The sequence below is a fragment of the Ixodes scapularis genome, unplaced genomic scaffold (genome assembly GCF_016920785.2).
Source record: "Ixodes scapularis isolate PalLabHiFi unplaced genomic scaffold, ASM1692078v2 PGA_scaffold12__126_contigs__length_90152505, whole genome shotgun sequence".
NCBI classification, from domain to species: Eukaryota; Metazoa; Arthropoda; class Arachnida; order Ixodida; family Ixodidae; genus Ixodes; species Ixodes scapularis.
The window spans coordinates 70,626,668-70,653,795 of record NW_024609838.1 but is presented as its reverse complement, the minus strand read 5'-3'; the positions used below and the strand labels follow the sequence as shown (position 1 = coordinate 70,653,795).

Below are 27,128 nucleotides of genomic sequence, written 5' to 3'. Positions count from 1 at the left end.
CTTGTGCACAGATTTCGGAGCATAGATTTTAGAAGCACGTAGGTTGTTTATATTCAAATTTGAAAATAAAAGCGCAGCACTATTAGTCGTCCACGTCGTGTTGGGGGGGATGCTCGCACATACAATGGAAGAGTGCGTGGAAAGTAAGGAGAAGAGAACAGGCGTGGGGTACGGAGGAAACGGGAAGATGCGAAATCGCGGTGTCAAAGCTGGTGTGCAACCGTAAGAAACGCAAACTTCGTGCATACAACTCCCACTGGAGCACTAGCTTTGACAGGGCCTTCCAGAGATGCTACGCACGACAATGTTTGCGCCACTGAAGCATAAAATGCATACCAAGTTCATTCGCACGTCAACATGAAACAACACTCAGTATATTTTGCGTTACCACTGCCTTTTTTTTTTTTCTTAAATTTTTGTTTCCAGAATTATTATTAAGACAAATATACTCCTTTAGTAAATTGCCAGTGGAAATCTCTGGAACCAAAAGCAAAACTTGAGCCAAATGTCAGAGAGAGAGAACAAGTGACGATCCAATTGAAATTGGTACCAGTTACCGCAATTGGCAGTAAGAAAGTTGCTGCAGCTTAAGAACACAATAGGAAGCCGTGAACGTCACTTCAGAGAGCTTTCAGAAGACTCCGGACAGGGAACGCACCCAGGTAGTCCACCCCAAGCCTCTGCAGGGAACCCTCAAAGGCCTGGCGCGTCGTCAGGCTTCCGTAGTCACGGGGCCACAACTTGGTAATCAGGAAAAGGTCTTCGCGCGCGACGCCAGATTCCTGGGAAGCAGAAGAGTGCCAGCCACACTTGTCACCCCAGCGACGGGCCTTGGACAACTCTCCTCGGAACCGTGCAAGAGGTCCTTCAGCGATGCCCCGTTAAAGGAGCAACGATTTTAGTACTGACAGAATTTACAGCTTACACTTTTTATATTGTTTATCTTGGCACAAGCGACACTAAACGTGCCACCTTCCCCCAAAATATTGCGATTCTCCTGCTTAATCACAAAAGGCATCAGTGGTTCTCATCTGCCCCTCAATCTGCCTCCAAGAGTGTTGTCCCACATGTGGGTTGTATTCTTTGCTGCAGCCATGGCCAGTGGCTACATTACCACAGGCACCGGCCTCACCGTGTTCTGAAAGGTTTCCACGAAGTTCATGATAGGGATGCCGCGAACCACCCTAGGTTCGATTTCAAAAGATTTCGATATTTTCGAACCGAACTGATGTTCAAATTCGAAAGGTTTCGAAATTTTCGACCGTGCGGAGATTCGAATTATAAAAATTCGCAACTTTCAAAAATTGTGGAGTTTCGAATTCGAATTCACGGTTTCTAAAAGTTTGGGTTCGATTATTTCGAATATTTTTTACTTGAGGTTCGAAAAAATCGAAGATTTCGAACTTTCCTAACTCGAAATTCGAGAGATTCGAATGTTTGGAATTCCTTTTGATCTGAAATTCGAAAAATTCGAACGTTTTGAATTTTTATAGACATGAAGGTTGATAAATTCGAAGATTTCGTATTTCTTTCTACATAAAGTTAGAAAAGTTCGAAGGTTTCGATTCTCTTTTAGCGCTAAATACGAAAAAAGAAACTTAGGTTTCGAATTTCTTTAAAGTCCAAGTGTTTAAAGTTTGAAGTCCGGTTTTCATGCTCCGCCACAGTTTCAGTCTCAAATAACGTTTTCACGCCTCACTGGTTTTCACGAAATCAGGTTTAGAAATGTTTGGGTGTGATATTCAGATTGCGCGAAGTTGGTCAGGCAATTAAAGGGCAACTCCGCTTCATTTTTGATATTTAGAAAACTATGTAGCCCTCTTCAGTATCGTATAGGAAGACCCCATGTCAAATATTACGATCTAATTCCGTCTATATATTTAACAAACTGGCCAGCAAACCTTCAAGTGAGCCAAGTCGCCGAAATCTGCCAACTCTAGCGTGCGACGCGAGGCGCAATCGTCAGCGCAGTCAAAGCGACGGAGTTGGAGCGGCAAACGTTGAGCCACTACGTCAGAGGCATGTGTACGTCCTTCTCACGTTTTGTTTGTTTTTACTTCTCAAAGCGAAATGAACGAAGACGTCATGAGTTTTTCCTCCCGGTGTTGGCTGACCGGGCGTTCACGTGGTCACCGCAACGCGGATGCGCTAGTTTGCGCTGTTCTGCGCGCTTATCGGTCTGTTTCTCCGCTCCCTTTCTCTTTCGTATTCTCCCCTTCCCCCTCTCGCCCGGGCCGTCACCGTCCACGCCACGCGAAGCGACCTGCGCGCGTCGCGTGTCCTGTCCCTCGCCCCCCTCCCGAACGTCACAAGACCACGTGGTTCGACGTGAAGTGCACATGACTCTGACCACACGAGACCAATGTTGCCTGACGCAACCGAAGTTTCGGTTTCGGTATCAGCTGGTGTTTAAATTAGGATTACACAAATAATATTCCACATTTCGCGAATCCGAAGACGTAGAGTTGTTTAGTGGTGCTTTGTGAAATGGAATCACATGTAAGCCTAAATTTTTCGGAATTGAGCGGAGTTGCCCTTTAAATGAGACGACGAGTGTCCCGGATGTTCTGGATTATTTGCCAGTGCAGAGTGACGTGTGCAGATCAGTAATTGTGGCCGCCAGCCTGGGAGGGGGGGGGGGGTGTTTAACGTGCATCACGCAGTAGTGATCACACGAACGCACTGTTTAATGATACTCATCCATTTCGAAACGGCCAGGGGCAGGCAGGTGGTTGAGGGTCACTTGAGGCTCAGAAAAACCTTGAAGCGATCTGGCAAACTGCCTCCCCACCCCCTTGCACACAGGTAGTAATCCGCTCGAACGCCGCCCGAGTGACGCTGGCATATAGTAAGTTTAGTTTGTACATGATGCAAAATCCTGAGACTGGGAATGAAATCTGAAAGAAAAAGTGTATGAAGACAGAAAAAAGGGGACAGGACAACGTCTCAAACTCAACTCAGCTGAAAACTCAGCTCAGGAATAACGTCTCAAACTCAACTCAACTGAGTTTGAGACTTTGTCCTGTCCCCTTTTTTCTTTCTTCTTACACTATTTCTTTCGAATTTTATTCCCAGTCTCGGGATTTTGCATCATGATCAACATACACCAGCTCGCCTGTAGCTTGACAATTCTTTAGTTTGTAATTGTTTTGGAGGTTTATTTTCGGAGACGGAAGAAATGCCGAGCAAAAAGCGCAGAAGCCAACACCACTTGAGGTCGAGGAGCGTTCTACCATACCAGCAGCGTCGGAAGAGGAAAAATGGGGGGAAGGGGGGGGGACCCCAGCCTCTCTCTCTTTCTCTCTACCCCCCCCCCCCGCCCAGATATTTCGGGCTGTTAAAGGGAACAATACGGGGAAAGAGGGCATGGTCGAGCTTATTTTAATCTGAAATTATTTATGCATATGTATAGCTACTGTCACTCTTCACTGCATAAAAGATAGCGTAGATGGTCATTGTTAGAAACTCGTTGTCAGAAGGCACTACTCATCACATGCTTGGTGGTTCGGAAGTTCAACGCTATGTCTTTTCGACCTAAATAACTGTGCCATTGGTAAAAAATAATAAATAAATAAACAACAATAAATGCCAAAAATAAAAAGCTGGAGAAAAAAAAATATCAAGAATCCGCCGGAAGTGTGGTATTCTTACATATTCAGAGACCCAGAACTACGAAACAATTTTATCCTACCAAAATGTGTACAGGCTAAAAAAAAAACACGTCTCAAAAAAGTGAAGTAAAAAAAAAAATAAATTTTTTTTTTTTTTTGACGTGTCGAATTTGAGCAATATTAGAAATCTTTTTCCCTGAGTTAATTTATTCCTCAACGTGAAATGAACAATATATACATTAATTTGTATTCTGCAGATAGTAATGATATGCACTGTCTGTGGTGTTAATTTAAATGCAATACCTCAAACCATTTCGACGAAAAAAATTACCAAGTTTTGGGCATAATTGCTCGTAGATACAAATTTGGATGATTCTTCGAAACTCGTCTTGAACGACAATAATCATATCTTAAGACGACACATACCTAGGTTATACATTGATCATTTTTAAAAAGTTTAACATCTCTACCATAAATATCTTTGGCTATAGCGCGCTTCAAATATGGCACAGACGACAATTGTCAGAAACCCGTCGTCTTTCCTCGCTCCTTCGGGAATCTATTTCTTTAAAGCCAAGCATGCCAGGTGATTGAAATAAACGGCATTGTCTTTCGCAAAGAGTGCGACACCACATGTAAAAATGCGAGAAAAAAAAATTACGAATGTACCTCACTGCTTAAATCCAAATGAAACCGCCCGCCCGTATTTCGAAGTTCGACGAACTTCGAACTTTTACCCTAAAAATTCGAAGTCGTCGAACTTTTGACTTTTCAGGAATCAAAAGTTCTACAATTTTCGAATTATTTAGATTAATAAGTTCGAAAGTTCGAAAATTATTGAATTTCTTAGGGTAGAAAGGTCGAAAGATCGAAAAGCTTCAAACTTTTTAGTGCAAGAAATACGAAAGTTCGAAAATCATCGAATTTTTTAGTCTATCAAGTTCGAAAGTTCGACAAGCATCGAATTTCGCAGCGTAATAAGTTCGAAATTTCGAAAAGCGTCAAACTTCTTAGTTTAACAAGTTCGGTAATTCGACTTGCGACGAATTTCTCGATATGGAAAGTTCGAACATTCGAAATCTTTCGAACCTTTCGAACCTCTTGATTCGATTATCGAAACTTAGATTCGAAAAAAGTCCGCGGCATTTCTAGTGCATGGTCATCTTCTTGATACTTAGATTGCAATTACGCTAATGATAGGCAGCGAACCAATAAAAAAAATGTAGAGCCCTTCCACTTCCCATGAGTATGAAGGACCTGCAAAGCTGTTATCTTTATGACATCTAGAGCCGCCTTTACATGAATACGACTTCAGCGCATCGACTCCAATCGTCATCCAAAGGAAGCCGACGCGGCAAGGTTTACATGAATACGCACCAAGCCCTACGCGAAGGTGGCGCCACGCCGTGTCAAAGCTCAAAGTTAAAGCTGCATTTCCGGCACCAGTCGCACCACGTGACCACGTTTTCCTGTGCATTGCACGTGCAGTGCGTGAAGGCCTTTCGACGCTTTCAGTGAGCATAAACTAAGGACCGTGCCCGCTGTCTTCGATGCTGTGCAAGGAGTTATGAGACGGAAGAAACATCAAAACCCAAATGTCTTGGGCTCCGTGTCATGCCGCTGGGCCACTCTGGATGAGAGGCGACGTGCTAGCGCACGGTTCAGCAAGCGAGATTGTTTCCTACCGCTCTGCAGACGCCATTGCACTTCGCCTCGCCATACCTTGCCAACCGCAGCCGGACCCCGAGGCCAAAAGGCTCTGGCACAGCTAGAAATTGCACCGAGGTAGGAGCTGCTCGTTCTGCGCTACCGTGCAGTGCTCGGAGCTCTCGGCTCTTGTTTGTTCATGGGCACGATACTGGGGAAACTAGAGCTTAACAGCTCTGCTGTAAAAGTATGAGAACACCTAAGCACTTCTTATTGGTTGTGAATGCAAAAGCATGGATGTCATTCTTCTGCTCCCTTAGTTCGTCTGCGGCGTACTGGCGTGGACGGCCACGTTTCGCTACTGCCGAGGTTGCGGCCGCCGACGATGTAGATGCCTCAGGCGCCGCCATGTTCCTCAGGCGCCGCCATGTTCCTCAGGCGCCAAGAGGAGCAGGGCCAACTTGCTAGAAACAGCGTTTCAGCTGACACTGGGGGAAAAGCACTGCCAAAGACAGCGCACGAGCTGAGCGGGACTCTTGCCGCGTCTCAAGACGCTCGCGCGCCCCAGCCTCTGCAGTGCTTTCTCTCACCGAGTCTCAGCTGAGATGCTGTTCTAGCAAGTCGGCCCAGAAGCGGCCGAAAACCCCCCCTCCCCCCTCGGGCAACGCCTGACACAAGAGCAGCGACCGAGAGCATGCTCTCGTGAAGCGGCAGCGTGCAGCCAAGCACTCGCTCTTGTGAAGCGGTCACCAATGGCTATCTAGAAGCCGTTTTGCTCAGCCAATAAGAAAATGGACATTTCTTTCTTGTTTTTTTTTTTTTTTTTTTTCGTGGTTACAGATGCTGTTGGCTTTGCTCCATGGGATAGTTAATGCTTTTGCATTAATAAATTGACTGGTTGATCAATCGACTGTCACTTAGTCTGGGGAGCTACAATGAGTGCAGAGACAAATAAATTATTTCTGATGCAGAAAAAGGAAACCAGCCTGGTGGCTAATGCGCTCTATTGCACGCACACTTGGCTGCTCTTTCATAAACGTAACTACAAAAATAAAATAATATTGCAATCATAAACCTGCCATAATATATACGGCATGTCTAACTAATATTTGCTAATCACCCATTGCGACAAATTGCTAAACTAAGTGGAAAACATTTTTCATATGGGGTGCACAATGCCAGGTCCTCGACTAAACTACGAGCTGCTGACATTCTGGCACGCATTGCCCTCATCATTACATTTTTTTTTTTAAATAAGCGACACATTTCTACTGAACTTAAAAACAGAAAGGTGTTGTACAAAATTTTCTAAGTATATTTTTTCTTTTCATGTATGGCTTATTATTTTTTGTTTCAAATAATTTTATTATCTTCCCGTCTACTCATTTCCTAAATGTAGGATGCAGTTGGACATGTCAAGCTGCCATCTTGCAGCTCTTTCTCCCGTCCCCAGACCCATACTGTTCGCTGTAGGCGTGAACAAAAAAACTGAAATTGAATTTACCACATTTTCTGGATTATAGTCTGTGGACTATACCTGTTTAAGAGTTAAAATTTTAGGAAATGTGGACCATCTACATGGTATGGACTATACGAGGATTTTTGTTTTAAAGACCGCTTATTATGACGAGACGTGACAAATGTCATTAAACCGATTCTGTTCATTATGATTTCTTTATATACCAGCTCGTTTGTGCATTCGTAAAGTCAAAACTTTTCTAGGTACGCCACGCATAAAAGATGTTACCGTAAAATACCAGGCAAGCGCCCATTCAAACTTTGGAGATAAGCGCAAAAAAATGGGGGATGGGCGCTTGTTCGGTCATCAATTTTACATATTAAGGTACTATGCATATTTTCTCAGATCTCACAAATTCGGTAATGGGCGCTTAATGTGGAATTGGCAGATGCTCGGTATTCTATGGTACATGGAGAGTACGAACCAGGTGCTGACTATGCACCAGGGGCAGGCTATCGAAAAAAAAATGTTTTTTTTTTTTTTTTTTCCGAAATTTGCTTCTGCAAACTATACACCGACTGCAGACTATAGTTCGGAAAATGCGCCAATTGTGCACAGAGTGGCTTGTACCCCGACCACAGCAGGGAGGAGCGAGCGTACCCTGATGGCCTGGCGCAGAAACTCCTCGCAGCCATAGCGCTTTGCCGTGTCGATGAGGCGGTAGCCGCACTCCTGCAAGGCGTACACCACGGTAGAGTGGCTGTAGCCACCGCTATGCGAGGTGCCTGCAGAAAGAGAAAGGGCAGACAGAGGTCAGAGGAGCTGCAGAGTTTCCTTCACACAGCTCGAGCTGCTTGGCCGAGTTTATTCATTTATATGGCAACACTACTTCAGTCACTGACAAGATGAGAACGTTGTCTCTTTGGAACGCCCGGCCTCCAGCACGCGCTCCACGTCTTCCGCCATTCTTTGGCTGGGTCCGTACGCTCAATGGTGCACGAGACGGCAAAGCATTGTGAAAGATCGGAAGCTCGCACTGGAGGCGGGACGACTGAAGCTCCTCCCTTCTGTTCTTATTCCATCAGCACCTATTCGCAACTCCAGCCTGTTGCTTGCCCTCTCGCAGACGAACGAAGAAAGGAGCTGGGACGGCGGCAGAGACATTGGGAGGGATTGCTGGCCTTTGGGATGCTGTGACCACCTAATTCTGATCGGCACATTTGAGCATCATGCAGTTTTAACAAAAAAAAGCGAGTGCATTAAAATAGGAATTAGTTTGTTCCACTTTGCGGCTTTTAAAAAATCAACACGGTTATTTTCTTAACGCAGGCCCACATCTCCGTCACCTGTGATATGCTCCTGCCCTGACCACTTCGAATTTGTAGCCAAATAAATTAATTTTAGCACACTAACCAGCATCAGCGAGCAGGCGCACGGGAAGTCCTGGAGAAATAAACACGTGCTAAGAGGCAACCAGTTGGTGCAGGAAACTGTCAAGAGATTCGGAATTGGTGATATTGGGAGATGAGCTATTCTAATCCAGTAGGGTTTGAGGAAAAAAAAAATTAATTTTTAGAGCAATCGACGGAATAGTACAAGTTCTAGTGGAGAAGCTAAACAAGTTGTCAATGTTAATACGAAGGTCACTTGTGATGATTCGATAGAGGGTTTTCAATCTACCACTTGTTGCATGGTGCGTAAGAGGAGCACGACCTGTTCGCTTTATTAATGATGACGGCAAGTCATGCAAGTTACTTGACATAAAGCAAGCTAGAACTCCTGTCAGAAGTTGTTTTCTTTTTCTCCATGTAGTGCCGCTAAAATAGCTTTGTCATTGCTGGGTTCACTTGCTGGGAGCGATTGAAAATTGACTCAACAGCAGAGCCAACTCGGAGCTCGAGACTGTATTGAATGATGCCGCGGCCCTGCCAGTCCCCACACGCACATTAGCAAAGAATGTTTGCACTTGTGTAGGTTGTTTAGGCTGGAGACTGGTTAATAACCTCAATGTGTGATCAAGGCTTTGGATGTATTTCCAGCGGCGTAGACTTTCCATTCTCCCGAAGGGGGGGGGGGTGCTCCGCAATATTTTTTCACCAGAACTGGAGATTGAAGCTAACGAAAGCACGCTGGGATCCCATTTCCCATGTATTTTGTCAATAAAGGCAACGTGGACATTATTTTGTTTACATGCCACCACTATAGAAGCTCGTTAAATGGCACGTAAACAGCGTCTCGGTAAGGATCATGGCCCAGGCCCAGGGCTCTACCCCCCCCGGATCTCACCAGGGGGGGCACGAGCCCCAATGCTTCCCCGAAGTCTACACCTATGTAAATTTCAATAGCAATATGTTAACAAAAAAAAATTTAAACATTTCAACCCTCATATCTAGTTGGCATGCTGCTAGTGCTTGCAACGTCACAATCTATGCACTCACTGCCAAATGTAGTTCTGTGATGCAAGAATAAAGTTTCGAAGGAGACCCTGACTATAATGCAATATCCATAGCGAGAGAGAGAGACTGATGGATATTTTAGATATTACGGCGGCATCTACGTTGACACAAAGACTCAACATGTCATATGGACTGCAGCTACGATCGCTTTGCGCGGACCAGGTGCATGGTGTTTATCCTTCAATATAATCTGCCAAAGACCCTAGGGACTGAACGTCCAATTAGCCTATTAAGTGACAATGTTTCAGTTCATGGTGACATGGGCAAGCCCCAAGATAGCCGAAGTACAAACCCTGTACTTTTTAGGCACCGAACACATATATATATACGGAAAAAGAATTTATATGGGCTTACGACATAAAACTACTATTCTGCCAGAAGCACCCAATGCCAGCTTATCTTTGCCTCCCCTTAGTCCTGTAGCAAAGGGCAGTAGTAAAAGAATGCAATCCCCTCAGCCTACGACTGCATGGGTGTGCTCCTGAGGCTCACTTAAGATGCGGCACTTTTACCAGCAATTTTGGAGTTGCTGGCGAGTTGTTTTCTAGATTTCAGCGCTGCAGCATGCAGGGGTCCTGATCGAAACAGGCAAGCAATTCAAACAACTGCAAGATGCCCGAAGAAGCAGCAGTTTATCACGGATGCAATATTTTCACGTGAACCCCACGGTGGCAATGATAATTGAAGCTGGGGTTTAACTTTGTTCCGGCTTGCAATGAATCATTTTCATGGCTGAGTGGTTGCAGGAAGATTTTACGGAATGCGTAACAAGTCTGTGCAAAAATAGTGCAAGAAAATTACAATCATAGTGACAATGATGACGAAACATAACAAATTGAGTTGCTGTGAGCAAGTGCAAGAAGCCCATATTGTGTTGCAATGTCAAGACATTGGGAAAAGTTGCTCCATCCGTCCGTCTGAAGCACGCCTTATCTTTCGCCAGAAAACCTCCCACAAGTCTGACTCTCCAATCTCCCTCGATAAGCTTTCTTTGAGGCGCAAGCAGCAAGGGGCTGTTTGCAGCTCCAGAAAATAACAGGGAAAACATGGGAGCTGAAAGGCACTCAATTGGGGACAGTCCCAATCTGGTGACAGGTGTTTTCAGCCAACTCAGAAAGAGGTTTGTGTACAGCCAGAAAGTGATGTCTGATTCACAAGGCATTGCATGCCCCACAAAGGAGGGTGCCGGTAGGCACTACAAGAAAAGGTCAAGTGCGAACTATGAAGAATGGAAAATGAAGGGCCGACAAAGCAGGCCAGTATTAAGGTAGCTGTCGCAAAGAAAGCAAAGTGTGCGTCTGGGTGGATCCAGTGGACCTGCATCGAGTTCTATGGAAAGAACATGACAGTAATGAAGGACATTGCAGCTCGAATTGTGAGAGGAAAAGTGTTTTCCTTGAAGATTTGCCATATAGAGATTGATGAGAAGAGTTATGAGTTGTGCACCACGAGTGCTCCGTACGAAAGGTAGAGGTTTAAAGGGGTGCTCCGGCCGTATTTTGAGCTACCTAAACAAATTGCATTTTCTGACTACCCGGACTTCAGTCGCCATGGTATGCTATTTATTTTCTCGAAATTCAAAATTGCAACTGAGAAAACCGTAAGTGAATATGATGCCGAAGCCAGCATTCAAATCCTCGCGCGCTCTAGAGACTTTCAGGTCATGCATGTAGTCGGTAGAGACTTTCAGGTCGTGCGTGTAGTCTTAAACAGAGTATGTCGAGTGTTTTTTGCGTGCTTAATTCTCAATGAATCAGTTACAAACATTCTTTTCCCACCATCAAACGTCTTGTAATCAGTTGGGAACAGGGCTTACTGCTCACTTTGTACCATTTCTGTCGTCACACTTCAATGTTGCCAGTAGGGGCTCCCGGTTTGAGAAACACTATGAAAACGAAATTCGAACATTCAATAACTTCGCAAATTTTTTTTTTTCTTTCCACACAATACTTGGGGAACTCGTAGAGCCATGTCTATCGGTGTGTTGAGCCGATTTTGAGAAAAATGAGCGACCATGCAAAAAATCGCCGGAGTACCCCTTAAGCAAATGCCCTTCGAAATAAGCACAGCCTCCCGCCTCCCCTTCCCTTCCCCTTCCCCCTTCTTCCCCCCCCCCCCCCCCCCCCCCCAAAAAAATGCTTCAGTGCATCATGAATCAAACAGCAGTCGTGACGGAAGATATATTAGCGTGGGGAGAAGCCCCAGAAGAACACAATGGAAATCTTTGGCACTCGCTCCAATGCTGCTGAGAGGTCAATCTATCACTTAACTCCCCAAAATATTATATTTTGCAATTGCAGCATCATGTCAGTCTGCCCGGCCACCACTGGCAGATCCCTTGATTTGGGACATGGCAGAATGGGATTAACCTGTTTCCCATAATAGTTGACAGTGGTGGGCTCGTGCATGGCAGTGTCAACTGCAGGCAATTGTTAGGGGCTCGTAATTGAAATCTGCTCCTTTGATCTCACGACAAGATGAATAAGGACACAGACAAGCTCTAAGTGAGCTGCTGGAAATGAAGGCTGTCCGCTATACAGTCACTGACAAAACAAGCGCAGAAAGTCTTTTTCTGTGCTTCTTGCTCTTTCTGCACGCTCGAAGGTCATGAGACATCAAACTGTTATTGAAGAAAGGATATCTCACACTAGACATGAGGGATATCCTTTCTTCATGCTGTACACCACTGAAAGAGTCCCCTTTCGGTGAGTAGCGCAACAGTTTCAGACGATCGAATACCTTGCAATTACCGAGTGACCATGGTACGTGCCGAAAATGGACCATCCCTCAAACTCAGAAGCCGCAATGATGAAACCTCAAAATATGCTCATTACACGAATACATGAGAGAACAAAACATTGCGGACGGGGACAGAAACAGCTCTCCATGAAAAGAAGCCCCGCTTCCGTCCCCAATGTTTTATTTTTTTTTTTCATGCATTCGTATTTATTCATCAACACGTGCATTTTCAATTTTGGCTCCTTACACTTCTTCATAGTCAGAAATGGAGTGGGTACCCTGGTACTAAATTATTCATATATTTATCTTTGTCCTCAGGGCCCGGAGACATTACAAAGGGGGGTGGAATTACAACCCGTATTATAACCTGTACACCCGAGAAAAAAAAGAAGGTATATGTTGAAAGTGAAAACGCAGACATCTTTAAATGAATTGTATCGATAGTCTGTTGCAGGTTTAGCAACTAGAACAAGCTCTTTCCGCAAACCCCTTCAGTTCCACTTCACGAGAGCGACCGCTGCGGAGGCGAGCCCCTCTCGCCTCCTCTCCAGCCTTCGCTCTCCTAAAGTGGGAAGTGGGAAGGGCTTTCCAGCTTGTCCTGGTTTCTAGCTTGCTAAATAGGTCCTATGGATACATTGCTTGGAAACTCCAAGAGCTTCATAACCTGCCCCTTCACCTCACGGTTGCGTGGTGCTGCCTACGGCTAAACCTTCGCAAAAACTGCCACCGCTCCAGCGTGGAAACGACCTGACTTGTGCACTCAGCATCCGGATCACCTCCTGACACCGCACCTCGGCGCACTACACTTATTTTTAGCCCCAGCGTGGACATAAACACGTACGGTGCGCCGTTACGAGCCGCGGATTCGCGGGCCCAAACCGTGTCTTCAGACCGCCAAAGCCATCGGGTTGATCTCGGGGTAAACTTAAAAAAGCGAGAGCCGGCAGTCATACTTTGCCGGCGCGATCGAACAGTGCTCATTTCGGGCTGTGCATCGCTCACCCAGCCCCAAGATCGGCATCCGCACGCCGTTCCGGAGCTCGACGCACTCGGGGGGCATTGAATGGACCGGACGGCCGGCCGAGACGGCCGCTGGAACGGGCTGCCCTGCTGCGAGTCGCATCTGCTGAGACGATTCCACCGCTGCAGCGATTACGCACTGTGTGCGCGCTCAATCTTCGTAATCTGCTTGCCAGTGTACGACTAGCGCCGAGAGCCCCGTTCCATTTTAGTTCTTGTTTAAAGGCTCAGCTACTCAGCTGGAAGATTTTGGACAGAGTCGGTTCTCTCCAGTAGCTCTCGCAGATGATGCGAGAGATTATATTCAATAGACGTTAATTAAATAAAGTCGTTTGAAGGGGCGTTAGCATACGCCATCTATCTAATTTGTTTCGTACTTGCAAAGAATTCGCCACGCAGTGGTGGTCACGTGGCTTATGTGACGTAACAGATAAAAACTAATTCAGCGTAATAAATACTTGCAATAATGACAAAGCCAAAAAATTTGCAGGATAGGGGCTTATTAGTAGAATAATTTAAATTTAATACATTTTACAGTGGCGTCACACAGCGGAGTGACCGCAAGCCCGCAAGCATCTGGACCACTGTGATCTGGACGATCGTGAATCGACCGAAGTGATCGAGCTCGTTTGCGCCCTTACATTTTGTTCAGTGTCCTGTGTCATCTCTTCGACACACCATGGCGAGTCCTTTTCGATTACAGAATCTACCAAACACTTTGGTAAGAAGGCCGTGAGTGATTCCCATTCAAACCTTCCATCGGATCTACGAAGACTGTGAGGTCGTCGACGAGTCGCCAAGTTCGACGGCGTGTCCGATCACCGAGACGTCATCGGCGACGTCGTGAGTGCGTGCCACGTCGTGCCAGCCGGTGCCCCGCGAGTCTATTATTGCCGAGTCGTTCGCTCCACGTCTCCACTGCTCGGGCCCGGTGCGCGTCGACGTGCGTGCGTGCGTGCGTGCGGTGGTGTTCCGCCATGTGGGCCACTTGATGGCTGAGAGCGCGCTGATGTGGTTGTTCGTCCAGTTCGAAGGCATGGTGTCCTTCTGCAGCCAGCACTGGATCATGTCGAGCGTGCTGCAGGACCCTCGCTCCACCAAGTATGTGGCCAGTTTCAGCGCCGCCTTCTTGCTCGTCGGCGTGCTCGTGCTCCTGGTCAATGTGGCCCTGGTGTGGACGCCATCGCTGTGGCACCTCAAGCAGCGGGGCACCTCCGCCAGCCCGCAGCAGTTGGTGCCTACGCACCTCGAGCTCACCCCGTACCTGGGTAGGACACAACTGGCCGCGGGTGCCCGCCGCCTGCCAAACTTCCTGCCAGACAGCGGGGACCTCGAGGTGACCGAGGAAGGCGTCGCGGACGTCTTCGTACATCTGCCCAAGCGCCGGAAGGTGCCCGACAACGACGTCAACGGTACGCCGAAACCCCTCGCGTCGCCCGGCCAATACATGCTTTGCACTGACGTCACATCATCCATTTCTCACCACCACGAGAGAGACGGAAAAAGGGGGGGGGGGGGGGGGGGGGGGGGGGGGAGGAGGAGGAGGAGGAGGAGAGGAGAAGGGAAGGGGACTGCTGCTTTTGTACAAATTTTGAGTGACGGGTTAATCTTCTAGAGGGAAGTAGCGACGTTTGGGCACGTCGGGGACATAAAAGAGAGTGCCGGTGAGGGGGGAGTTCCTCCTTCCCCTCTTCTCTGGTGGTGGCTGGAGAGCTGCTGGTATGATGTCGGGTGCAAAGCACGTATACCACCTAGAAGGCAAGGCCTGATGCCTTTACCCACCAAACGTCATCACCGCATGAAGCATAAATGAAAACTTGATCAGACCACACCGATCGCTCACGCCAAGTGGCAGAGAAAACGCATATGCACGTCACCTTCTCTAGACCCTCGTTAACGAGGCGACATTGTAACTCCTATTCACTAAAGATATTGACAGGACTAGAATACCAGGGAGGTCCTTCAGTTGTCCTGCCTCCAGCGCAAGCTTCCTAGCTTCGGTAACATTTCGGCGTCACGTGGGCCTCCAGTGTACACGCGCAGCCAATGCACCACTGAAGGCAACGAGCTTCTGCTGGAGGCAACCGAAAGAGATGCCCTGCTGCTCTCACCCTGCGACTGCATACGTTTGTTCACAGAAAGCTTGATCCATGATTTTGAATCAGGTTACATTTTAGTGGATTTTAGCAAGTGACGATATGCATTGTAGTGAAAGATGTTGTGGTACGGCGAGCAGGTGGAATGTGTATCGTGTGCAAGTGCAGCGATTGCACAACTGCGCATGGACACTGAGAGGATAAGAACGGCAGGGGGGCCTTTCAATTGTCTCACCTCAAGCAAGAACTTTCCATCCTCACTGACACTTTGGCGTGCTTCGAGCATGCACGCAGAGCCAGAGCAGGACGGAGGGTGGCATGCACATGCCAGAGGCTGGCCATCTGAAAGAGATGCCATGCACTTTTTGTCCTGTCGGTGACTGAGCAGTCTAGCCCTGATACGAGAATGAGCAGAAGGGTTGTAGTTGGGCTGTCTTCACCGGTTAACTTCACCCCATCTGGTATTATTCACCATTTATCTCTTCACCGTGGTTGAGCACTCAATTAATTTATTTATTTATTCATTTTCTCTTAAAGGTGCACTAAAGACATTTCTGTGATTGTCTGTTCTTGGTGATAACTCATTCTATGGGATCTTGGCATCCCAGGAATCGAAAAATTATGCTCGTGCGACGTCTATTTTCATACTAAAAATGTGATAGAAGTTTGTGCCACGCCCCTTTCTGAGTGGAAAAATCTGGAGCACAGAATTCAGCAGAGGCGCCGGCGACGTGACGTGGGGCACGCATCAGCCAATCGCAAGCCGCCTGTCTGAGAAAGGCAGCTTGTGACTGGCTGACGCGCGCCCGTCGTCACGCCACCGGCGCCCCCTCCGGATTATGTTCTCCAGATTTTTCTGCTCAGAAAGGGGCGTGGCACGAATTTTATAAGATTTTTTAGTAGGGAAATAGACGTCGCACAAGCATAATTTTTGGATTTCTAGGGTGCTTGACCCCCATACGATAAGCTATCCCCAAGAGCTGATGATCTCAGAAACGTCTTTAGCGTACCTTTAAAGGGATGGTGAACCGAAATTTGGATTTAAAAAAAAACAGTGCTGGAGATATAGGCGGGACGCTACAATCCCTACAACACTACTAGTAAGGCGATATCTCAAATGGACGGCCGTATTTTTGGAAAAGGAAGTCGAGATTGAACCAGGCCGACGAGGCGCGTGACCGTCAAGATACCTAGTTTCCTCCTCTCTTTGCTTCGCTCCCTCAAGGCCGCGAGGCGGGGAAGACGCGAGGCCATTCCCTCTTCTTCTCGGAGGAACATGACTCTCGTCAACATTCCTGCCAAATGCGCCTCTTTTTTTAAAAAAAAATATGGTCATCCGTTCGAGATATCGCTGTATGAGTGATGTTTTGGTGTTTGTAGCATCCCGTTGCACCCTTTTGCCACGTGTTTTGGGGAATCCAGATTTCGGTTCAGCATTTAAAGGCCCTCGGGAGTGCATTCCATAAGAGAGAGGGAAGGGGGGGGGGGGGGGGGTGCTGCATGGTGTGGCTATACAATCTAGACAACGCTGTTGAGGTGAGTAAAAATATGCATACTGTCATATCTCGAGAGATGCCCCACCTAAAAAAACAAAAGGTAACCGCCCCTATTTTTGGCTTCAGCTGCTATATTTCTTTAAACACCGAAAGATAGCCCACTTCTAGTGATTGTAGTGTTGGAATCAACGATAACCTTGGCGTAAATGCGACTAGTTAACTATGGCGGAATACAAGCAAACATTGCTGACTGGGAAGTATAGTCATCTTTACTTCATTGTCTCTCGCCGTGATAACAAGTTTGGCAGGTACGCATGACCTAAAAATCACTTTTTTTTTCTTCCGTTTTTTTTTTTTTTTTTCGCACATTGAGCTATCTCAGGATATTACGGTAGTAAAATGCTACGTAACGACACTCGGACAAAGAGAGTAGCTAGGAAGACATTAGAATACAGTATACGCATTAGTTAGATTTCACCTTCTGATTTAAAGAAAATAAGCTGTTAGTGCTGAGCGTAAGGCATCGGAGTTTTCAAGCAGAACGTTGAAGTGGGGCAGGTCATTCCAGTCTACAGTGGTGTGGGAAAAGAATGAGTGGTTAAATGCATTAGTGCTACCAGATAAACGGGCGCCGTGTTCGAGAATTGCTGAGTCAAGCAGATGACCTGAGGGGAGGATGTAGAGTGCATTGCAAAGTGTAGGATGACAGTAGTAGATTTTATGCAAAACTGAAAGGCAAGCAGTTTTGCGGTGATTTTGCAATGATGGAAGATTTAGCTGGCTTTTTGGCAGAGACGCTGGAGGTGCGGTCGTAGCCAGATGAAATTGATCTTGTAGCCCGGTTCTGAACTAATTCGAGGTTGTTAATAAGCTAGATCCGCATACTCAAGTTTAGACCTTACATAAGCTTCATATGCCAATTTCTTTAGATGAGATGGAGCAGATTTTAGGTTTCATCTAATGTATCCAAGAGTTTGGGGGTCTTTGACTGTGGTAGTTCTATGTGGTTACATCAGTTAATTTACTAATGTCACACCAAGGTATTTATATGAATCTGCTACTTCAATCAGATCATCTAATGAGTACGGAAAAAAGTATGTTGAGCGTTTAGGAGTAAAGCTAATAAATTTACCTTTTAATTTACTGTAAACATCTTAGTTTTCGCGAAAACCTAATTTTCCCGAATTTCACGAATCGAAAATTAGGTCCTGCAAACAACTATGGTAAAATGGAAACACATTGGAATCTATATTGAGATCCCACCGTGTCGCGAAAATACGATCCGCAAAATTTTCTAAAATTTCAGCTTTGACCTAAATCGCGAAATATTGAGCCCGCAAAAAATAAGTCATTTACAGTATTTCTGTTTTTACTGTGTTAAGATTGCTTTGTAATATATGATATATGTAATATATGACCATGTTCTCCGAATTATAGTCTGGGAACCATAGATGTCTGAAAGTTGAAATTTTGCTGGATGTGAACTATCTACAGGCTTTTTTCTAAATTGTTCACTGTGACAAGACGTGAAGGACTTTATGAACAACGGTGTATAGTAATGTTGATTTATGTATGATACAAGCTTCTTTGTGAGCTAATACAGCAGGTATTTGTGAAGCTGTGTTGTGTATGATAATTTTTACATTTAGACCACACACAAGCTGTCTAAGCAAAAAAATATTTTTTTACCCCAAATTTGATTTTGCGGTCATGCACTGAGTGCACACTATAGTCCGAAAAATGCAGTAACAATTTACGGTAAAGTACAGTCGTCTGCAAAGAGCCATACGCTAGAAGGTAAAGAAACTAGAAGGTCGTTTATAAACATTTTTAAAAACAAAGGTCCAAGCACCAATCCCTAGGGAACTCCTAAAGTCACTAGTTTAGTGTTTGACACATGGTTGTTAATGGCTGTGAATTGCAAGCGAGAAGAAAGAAATTCACAAACCCATGACATAGTGAGTGGATCAGGGTTAAGGCACGAAAGTTTGGTGATGAGATAATGACGAGGTACTCGATTTTCAAGGATGGTGGGTGGAGAAGTTTGCTGCGACTGGTTTTAAAGCTGTGCTTTTCTTTCTTCAAAATATAACCATCCGTTCCAAATCGACGTGCTTAGTAGATATCCCTAGTTGTCGTGCATCGTCACGAGCGCCGTTCCTTGCCCGCAGAGGCCGAGGCCCTGACGTCGCTGCGGGCTGCCCGCCACATGACCCAGCTGGGCAAGCTGGAGAAGGCGCTGAAGCTGTTCCAGCACGCCCTCATGCTGGACCCCAGCCACGCCGACATCCTCACCGAGTACGGGGAGTTCCTCGAGAACCACCAGCAGGACTTCATCAAGGCCGACCACATGTACACCAGGGCCTTGGTCTCGAGGCCAGACCACTCACAGGCACGGAGATCGCTTGTCACTTCACTCGTCTGTCTCTGGAGCCATTCGGCCTAGGCAAAAAAGGACCCCTATTGGCGACGTGCATGACCAGAAACGTTGGCTGCAGTCGGTCTTTTACAATTGGCCGCACGACTGGCATAAGAGCATTGTCAGACTTTGACGGCGTTGGTTACCTTTTTTTGGGGTAACGTAATTTTTCACCTTGGCCTCTTGGGTGAGAATCATTTTACACTACAAAAAAATACGATGTTTTAGTGCTTGTAAAATGAACTTTATCATCAAACTGTTCGGGGAAAACATTTGAAAGTGATGAATCTTAAGTTGTACAACGAGGGGAGATGCTTCAGGATCTCGGTCTACATTCGCATACGGCATCCAGCTTTGAGAAATGGCAATGTGAGCACTCTCCTCGTCACACTTTCACAAAATCGTCGCAGTCCTTTTCTGAAGATTCATCACAAACTTTCAGAACCCTCTCAGTGTTGTCTTCTCCCCTTCAGTGTACTTGAATCACTAGCAACCTTTTCGTAGGAAGCAAACAAAGAAAAAACTGCCACGATAAATAGCGCATGAATGGGCTTGCAAAAGAAGAAAGTTTAAGAAAGGCAAAAAAGCACAATGACTCATGCCATCTGGCGTAAAGCTACTAAAAAATTAAAGCCACTATGCTGATCCGACGACAGCTGGTGCAAGTCAAAATCGTTGGGATGTGCAGACGAGAAATAAGATCGGGAGCGAGCGCCGACACCCAACCGCGACGAAAACATTTCTTTGTCGGGCGACGTCCAACGCGTGACTTCGAGGGGTTAAGGATGCGACGGCTCATAGCTTCCTCCACACTTTTCACCCGCGCCGTCGAACTCGTCGTCGCCACCGACAATAGATGGCCGGGACCGCAACTTGTGAAGTCATGGGGAGTCAAATCCCGGTCGTGATGGCGCAGATGAAAGCCGTAAGAGGGTGCCACCGCGACGTCCCGGCACCAATAATCACTAACAGGTGAAGGAACTCGGGGCGTGGCTTACTATGTTCGCTTACGTTTCTTGCTTCGTGGTTCGTTCTTGGGAGACCTTACCGGCAAAATGCCGTGACGCAATTGGCTGCGGAGTGGTAATAAGGTGCTCGGGACTTGCAGCGCCCTGCATTTCTTAAATTGTCAGTGACTATAATTGCCCCTGCGAGGGTTATACTCCGTTTCACCTTGCGACGCACCGCAACGGATGCTGCGATTCACCGGAGCCCATCCGCAGCTCAGAGACCAGCTTTCCGGTATGACGAAGCCACACGCGGAAAGCAAAGTCTCGATTGGCCGAGATGGCTCGTAATATCCGTCGCAGTCGGTACATTCTAGGGTGAAAGGATGCATAGTAAGGGTACTGAATCCAATAAATTACTGCAGTTCGAAAATAAAAAAAAAAGTGCAGAGGACAAGGATAGATTCTTTTTTCCATTAAATGTTGTTTCTAACTGCAAGAGAGTGGTCGTTTATTCTTGTCTTTGTTTTTATTCTTCAAAACTTGAGTATAGTAGCAAGGGCTGTCAGACCCCAGTAGGTATACACCTCTGGCTCAGCGGCTTCGTGATTGCGTAAGAAATGGCGAAGGCACGCGTGCACACAGCCAGCATTGTACGACGGACACGTTTTTTGTGCAGGCCTCGGAAGATGAGCACAGAGATGGACACCAAGAAAGGGACACTTTAACCATATCCCCCTCCCCCATGTCTTTTTAGGTTTGTGCTTTCAAGTTTCCTGAGCGTCGTACACCAACTAGCCCAACAGCAAGTCTCGTTAAACTATGTTTCTACTACAAGGGGCCTTCAAGGCACTTGTCTGTGACACCCTCTTCGTGGCCATCTCTGTTTGCTCTTATAAGTTTTAGAGCGCAGCCCTTATAGCCCCTGTCATCCAGGCTAATTTAGTGCACTTCAACCGAGTGCACTTCAGCTTACTGAATGTCACTTCAAGTGTTTTGGTGCCACACGGGAAAAATTAGTGTCACTCACAAATGATGGCAATAATGATGGGTAAAGTACTATTAGACACGTAAAATGTTGAAGGCAAAAATGTCTTAGCAACATTTTGTTTATTTAATAAAGATATGTTACAAAACAATGTTACATTAATGAACAAACTTTATGCCGAGCAAATGATTCTGATCGATCATTGCGAGCCAAGATAAAGGAGAAGTCCCAATCTTGGCGTTCCGCTTCGTCCCACGGAGGTATACGAGGAGGCCCTGACATTGCCTTATTAGATCATGATTATTGTGATGTCTCAAACAGCTACATGCTGAAACAAATAAATGTAGGCTCTGTCCTCCTGTGCTAACCAAGATAGCATTGTACTGATTGACCTTGTTGTCGTCTTTTTTCGATTCACAGCAGCGCAAATCTTGATACAGATCAGCCTAAACTGTAAGGCTAAGTTCACCCCACTATTTTTCTTGCAATGACACTCCTTTCTTTCCTCTCTTTCAGTAATTTCTGATTCTTTTTAGGATAATATTTACGCTACATAGTATTTTGTTTTTGTGCTGTTGCGTTTTACTGTTGAAAAACTGCTATCGAGGGCATGCACTCGATCCAGTGAAGCGAGTTCGTCAAACTCACTTGAAGCCAAGTGTGTTCTTCAGAGAGAAGCCATTTGCCACACAACAGAAATGACACTAAAGGTGAAGTGCACTTGGTTGAAGTGCACTAAATTAGCCCGTCTAACATGGGTATTAGGCGCACGTTCCCGCATATAGCGGTGTCGGCGTAACCGGGCCTCTCGCTCCGCTGGAATTAGTGGGAGAGTTGACATCACGTGACCTCAACACCAATTCAGTTTCCCTGCTAAATGTAGCGGGAAAAATGGCGTCACACGACTTTATGTCATGTAACCTATACACAAACTCAGTTTCCCCCGCTAGATTTAGCGGGAAAATTGACGTCAAGTTTTCTCGCCACCAATTCAGTTTCCTAGCTAAATTTAGCGGGGAAAATGATGTCACATGACTCCATGTCACGTGACCAAATTCAGCTTCTCCGCTAAATTTAACAGAAAAATTGACGTCATGTTACATGATGTTACTAGACCCATACGCAAATTCAGTTTCCTCGCTAAATTTAGCGGGAAAATGTGGGGCAAGCCTCTCGCTGCCCCCATATAGGGCCCCCACTGTACTCTCCTCCTCTCTTGCCTACCCCCTCGGCGTAACCACCACTCCCAAACAGGGCATCCCACCGCCCCCCGTACTTTCCTCCTCCTCTCTTGCCTACACTTTCTTTGCCACAATATATCAGAAAATCAAAATACCTCAAGAGCTGTGCCCCGATTTCACATTAGAGAAGTGTATTCGTCAGTAATTTATTTTTTTACCGTCATGCAACAACTTTTGCTAATGTGCCACCGTGCAGGCCTTGGTGAACCGTCAGCGCACCCTGCCCGTGGTGGAGAAGCTGGACGAGAAACAGCTGACGCGCATCGACAAGAAGCGGCTGTTCCTGGTGCAGATCCCCGAGGGGGACCCCTCGCTGAAGCGCATGAAGAAGGAGGCCTACTTCCAGCACATCCACCACACCGTGGCCATCGAGGGCAACACCATGAGCCTCGCCGAGACGCGCACGGTCGTCGAGACCCGCACGGCCGTGCCCGGAAAGAGCATTCTGGAGCACAACGAGATCCTGGGCCTGGACCTGGCCCTGCGCTTCGTCAACAACAGCCTGGTCAACAAGGCCCTGCTCAGCGTGGCCGACGTGCTGGCCATGCACCGGCGCATCCTGGGGCACGTCAACCCTGTCGAGGCCGGCACCTTCAGACGCTCCCAGGTGCGCCCACGGGTCGACCCCATTTGTCATCCCGACCAAATTTTGCCGGAACGCTTTTCTCCGAAACCGTATTTTCCAGACTGTGGTTCGCACCTGGTGTATACTGTGAACAGCTCAATTTTTGCGATATCCTATTCTTTGGCAAATTATGCAGCTTGCAAAATATTGTGCGAAATAATTTGTGCAAATAAATTACTCTATGACAACGAATACAAAGCATGCCACTTGCAAGAGTGAACATTTGTGCCTGCGGAATATTCCCCGAACCTACTCTGGCGAAAAGAGTAACTTGCAGTAGTCCGCAAATGCGAATTTGGATGGAAAAAGAGAGTTTTTTCTTAAATAGTTCACACCCGATATATAGTCTGCATGTAAATATTCTCTTTCAAAACACTTCTTTGTTCAGCTTTATGCAGTGCGCAATTCCAGTTTTCTCCTGCAACATAATCTAGAAAATAACTAGGTACAGACTTACAGGCGATGTTTTGCTGATTCTTTGTGCACATTAAGGCATCGCCAGCAATATCGGCCCATCGGGACCACCGACTGGGACTGCCAATGTCCGCCTTTACGCACCGCCGTTCCGAAGCAACCCGAATGCATGAACCTTTCCCTCTAGATTATTCTTTTTGCTTCTTGATGCTGGTTGTCCTACAAAGAAAAATAGACCAAACCATGTGTGCCGAGTGAGTTGGGTGAATTAACCTCTGTTTTAGAACTTCAAAGTTGTTTACGTGCATTTAGGTTTCTGTTTACCCTTGTCCCTGTAATCGTCCAATGCCCCCCTTTCCTTCTCCTCTCCTTTTCCCTGGTAGAAAGAGTCCTCCATCACTTCTGCCAATCCAGATGGTGTCCCCGAAACGTCGGTGGTTCAGAACCACTGCTTTAGAATATTGATTGGTTCAACTTCCGAAATCCCCGTTCGCACCCAGGTATTTGTCGGGGAGCACACACCTCCGCCGGCCTCCCTGGTGCCGGACCTGATGGAGGACCTGGTGGACTGGCTCAACTCAGAAGAGGCGCTGCGGCTGCACCCGGTCAAGTACGCCGCCCTGGCCCACTACAAGCTGGTGTTTGTGCACCCATTTGTGGACGGCAACGGCCGCACGGCCCGGCTGCTGATGAACCTGCTGCTCATGCGGGTGGGCTACCCGCCGGTCATCGTGCGCAAGCAGGACCGGGCCCTCTACTACGAGTACCTCCAGCTGGGCAACGAGGGGGACGTGCGTCCCTTCGTGCGCTTCATCGCAGAATGCACAGAGCGCACCCTGGACGTCTACCTGTACGCCACCGAATACGCCAAGCACCAGAGGGCGCTGACCAGCCAGGACAGCTCAGACCTCACGTCCTCCCCCTCCTTCGTCGGCGTCTGACCCCGCCCCCGGTGCTAAAATGCCTGCAATAGGTCTGACTGGTGTGCTTACCACATCCTAAAGAGTGGTGTGCTTACCACATTCTAAAGAGTGGCATGCTTACCACATCCTAAAGAGTGGTGTGCTTACCAGATTCTAAAGAGTGGTCCCTCGATTTACACTCGATGGCATCATAGAAGTGTCACATCGTCGCCGGCCACAGTCCTGGCGCCGTCGCAGCAGGGGCGGTAGATGTAGCAAACGCCCATTCCACTGCCGGTTGCTTTGCAGCTTGACAGTTTACGGAACCTCGGGCAGCCGGGAGTTTAGACGCCGCGACAGTGACACTAGCGACACTCGCGTTTGCTCGAACTTTGTGCCAGGACTTCTACGTCCAACGGCCGGGATTTCAGACGCGACGTGCTGGGTTTTGCGACGCCGTTCGTTGCCACTTCAAAACCTCTTTCGACGCGTGGGCGGTATGGGATGCCAAACAGGCCAGTCGGGGAGGCGTCCCACGCACAATAATCTAAGTCACTGCGCCCGTGTGCATTATTTATTGTTTTGACGCGAGGCAGAAACGGTCCTCGGGTCGACCGCGCGGCTCGTTGTTTTCCTATTTCCTTTCCGCGTGTACCCACGCTTTTTGGGACTCTGTTTGCATGCGGCTGATTTTAATGGCTCGAGAAAGCACTGTATAGGGAATGTTGTTGAGTAGTTTGGTCCACAATAAAGGATGTTACACATTACGTTGCGGCGCTCGTGGCCAGAAGCTCCGGACGCGCCTCGATGGAGTAGCCACGGAGCATGGCGAGGATTGCCCGGCACCCTCGAAACCTTCCTTTCGCAGGTGTGGGGAAAGGGCAGCGGCTCCACCTGTCGGGAATTGCAACTTCCCCGACCTTGAAGCCGCGATCATACTGCCGTGAACCCACCCCCTCCTGCTTTCACGCCGATTCGCGGCAACAGTCTGCGGCGGCTCATTACAAAAATGTTGACCCACCCAACCAACCCGCACACGCCGCTTCGTGGCAGCACTCTCATGCAGCTTATTACAGAAGAAAACTAAACTAAGGTGTCGATGAAACAATCTGTTGATGAAACATCGCTCGACAGACTGATTGCCACCGGTCCGCAGGTTATTCTTTCATCACATCTGCAGCGAGCACGATGTTCTTTGTATATGGCGCAAGCAGTGGGACTGCGGTTTTACGGTGTGCGCTGGCTGCTGTCTGCATGGTTGACACAAAACTGCAGTGCAAGGTCGGGTTTGCGATGCAAGAGTAACTTAATTTTGTTAAATGTGAGCGTTTTGAGAGCTTTCCGTTATCTCTTTATGTCGGGTAGGTACAAGCATGCATTCTTATTAGAAAGATCATCCATGAACGACGCAGCCTACTATTCTATTCCTCGATTATCGTGGGTGCCACCATTTCAGTGCTTGGTGCAGAGCGGGTGAAATCGGCGATCGTAGCAATTCGCAAATGCGACTTCTCGAGCTTTATGCGCGGTTTTGGGAAGCTCGGGCAACATTGTTTTGCTCCGTCGCGCTGTTTTATTCTAGAGGATGAAAAAGTGTTTCTGGCGACTTTGGATGAAGCTTTAGGTGACTCGCAACGATGGTTATATGTGCTGAGGTGGCTGAAGTGTAGCTTACTTATAGCGTCTCTAATGCCAGCTGTGGCTGACACCCCCCCCCCCCCCTCCCAAGTCTCCAGAGTTGAGAGCCAGAACATGGTGCAGGTATCTCAACCCAACATTACAAGATTCTTAGAGGCACATCTCGTGGGAGGGTCGTATCCCTGGTTTCACCTGAACATTGACCGTAAAGAGATTCCGCAAGGGCCTAGCCGCCCCAGCTAAAAACTGTTACAATGCTACGACGTTAGGATATTCTACGAGACGTCTGGCGAGGGTGTCGGCATTGCCAGAGCACGCGTGGGTCTTTGGGACTGACCACCGGCTAACGTGTGATGCAGATCTCTTCTTCATTTAGTCCTAAACAGCTTGCCTAAGCCAGCCTCCCGACATAATGCTACAGCAGCGTACCAAAAGGGAGCCAATTTGCAGCTGGACTATGGAATTAATCTTAGCTGGATCCAGCTGGGACCAGCTCCATAATTCAGCTGCAGGTGGCCCGAATTTCACCTGGGACATGTCCGAACCGCACGGTTGTCTGAGCGGGGCGGCCCTACGAGACGTTTGGCCAAGCAGGGACCGAGAATGCGATGCCCCAGAAGTTTGGCTCTTCGATGCTCCACCGTGTTCTTTCCCGAGGGCTCATTTTAGGACCCCGACAGCTATAGTCCATTGCAATTCAAGAAGGTAGGGCAAGGGAAAGGAAAGCCAGGGAGGAGAAAGCAGATGGAATGCTGGAGATGGAGGGGGACACCTCCTCCTCTCTCTAGCGTTACGCCTGCTTCCTCCTCCCCGGCCTTCCTTTCCCTCGCCCTACGTTCTTGAGTTGCAAAAGACTATTGGCGACTCCAGCGAAACAAACGCCGCATAGTGGCAACGCCGAGAAGTTCAGGAATGGAGGTCGGTTTGACTCTGTCATCTGCTATCGCTGCTTGGTTTCCGTAGGCAGCATAGAAACAAAATTGTTTCCAGTAATTATTTTTATGCTTCCGCCGTGTCATTCCTACGCGCCAACCATACTTTTTTCACCTTATATCCGAGTCGGACGATGTTATGAGCCGAAGGGCCAATCAAAGTGCAAAAAGCGCAACATGATGGCGTGCTCTCTGCGCTTGATAAGACTAGCCAGCGGAGGAGCACGCAGAGAGAGACGGCGAATACCGGTTAGTCCTATCAACTGCAGAGAGCACGCCATGACGTGCCTCTTTTGCTGTTTGTTTGGCCCTTCAGCTCATAACATCGGCCGTGCTCAGACCTAAGCTGAAACAAAGTATAGAAGGTTTCTGTCGTCAAAAAATCACTTTGCTTTCGTATGTAACACCGATTTTATGCTGTAGTGAAAGAAATTTATGGTGGTCCGCGTGCTGAACAACCAAAACAACCTCCTTTTGTCCGCCTTTTGGCCTGACCGG

General features: G+C 47.4%; 2 protein-coding genes across 2 annotated transcripts in view; one reads left to right on the top strand and one right to left on the bottom strand.

Moving 5' to 3' along the window:
* LOC8041820 (uncharacterized oxidoreductase ZK1290.5) overlaps positions 1-13,238 on the bottom strand; it is a 29,401-nt gene extending 16,163 nt beyond the window's left edge. Inside the window, exons 1-3 of the mRNA XM_040210884.2 lie at positions 12,915-13,238; positions 7,378-7,502; positions 659-782 (exon numbers count right to left, since the gene is read on the bottom strand). Of these exons, the coding sequence (XP_040066818.1) occupies positions 659-782; positions 7,378-7,502; positions 12,915-13,035 (370 nt within the window). The 5' untranslated portion in view covers positions 13,036-13,238. The remainder of the gene's footprint in view (positions 1-658; positions 783-7,377; positions 7,503-12,914) is intronic.
* Positions 13,239-13,346: 108 nt separating this feature from the next.
* On the top strand, positions 13,347-24,827 carry LOC8041818 (protein adenylyltransferase Fic). The gene is made up of 4 exons (XM_029971573.3): positions 13,347-14,344; positions 18,696-18,916; positions 22,316-22,726; positions 23,659-24,827. Exons 1-4 carry the CDS (start codon positions 13,924-13,926, stop codon positions 24,097-24,099), a joined length of 1,494 nt encoding a protein of 497 aa, XP_029827433.1. The 5' UTR covers positions 13,347-13,923; the 3' UTR covers positions 24,100-24,827.
* Positions 24,828-27,128: the final 2,301 nt, after the last annotated feature.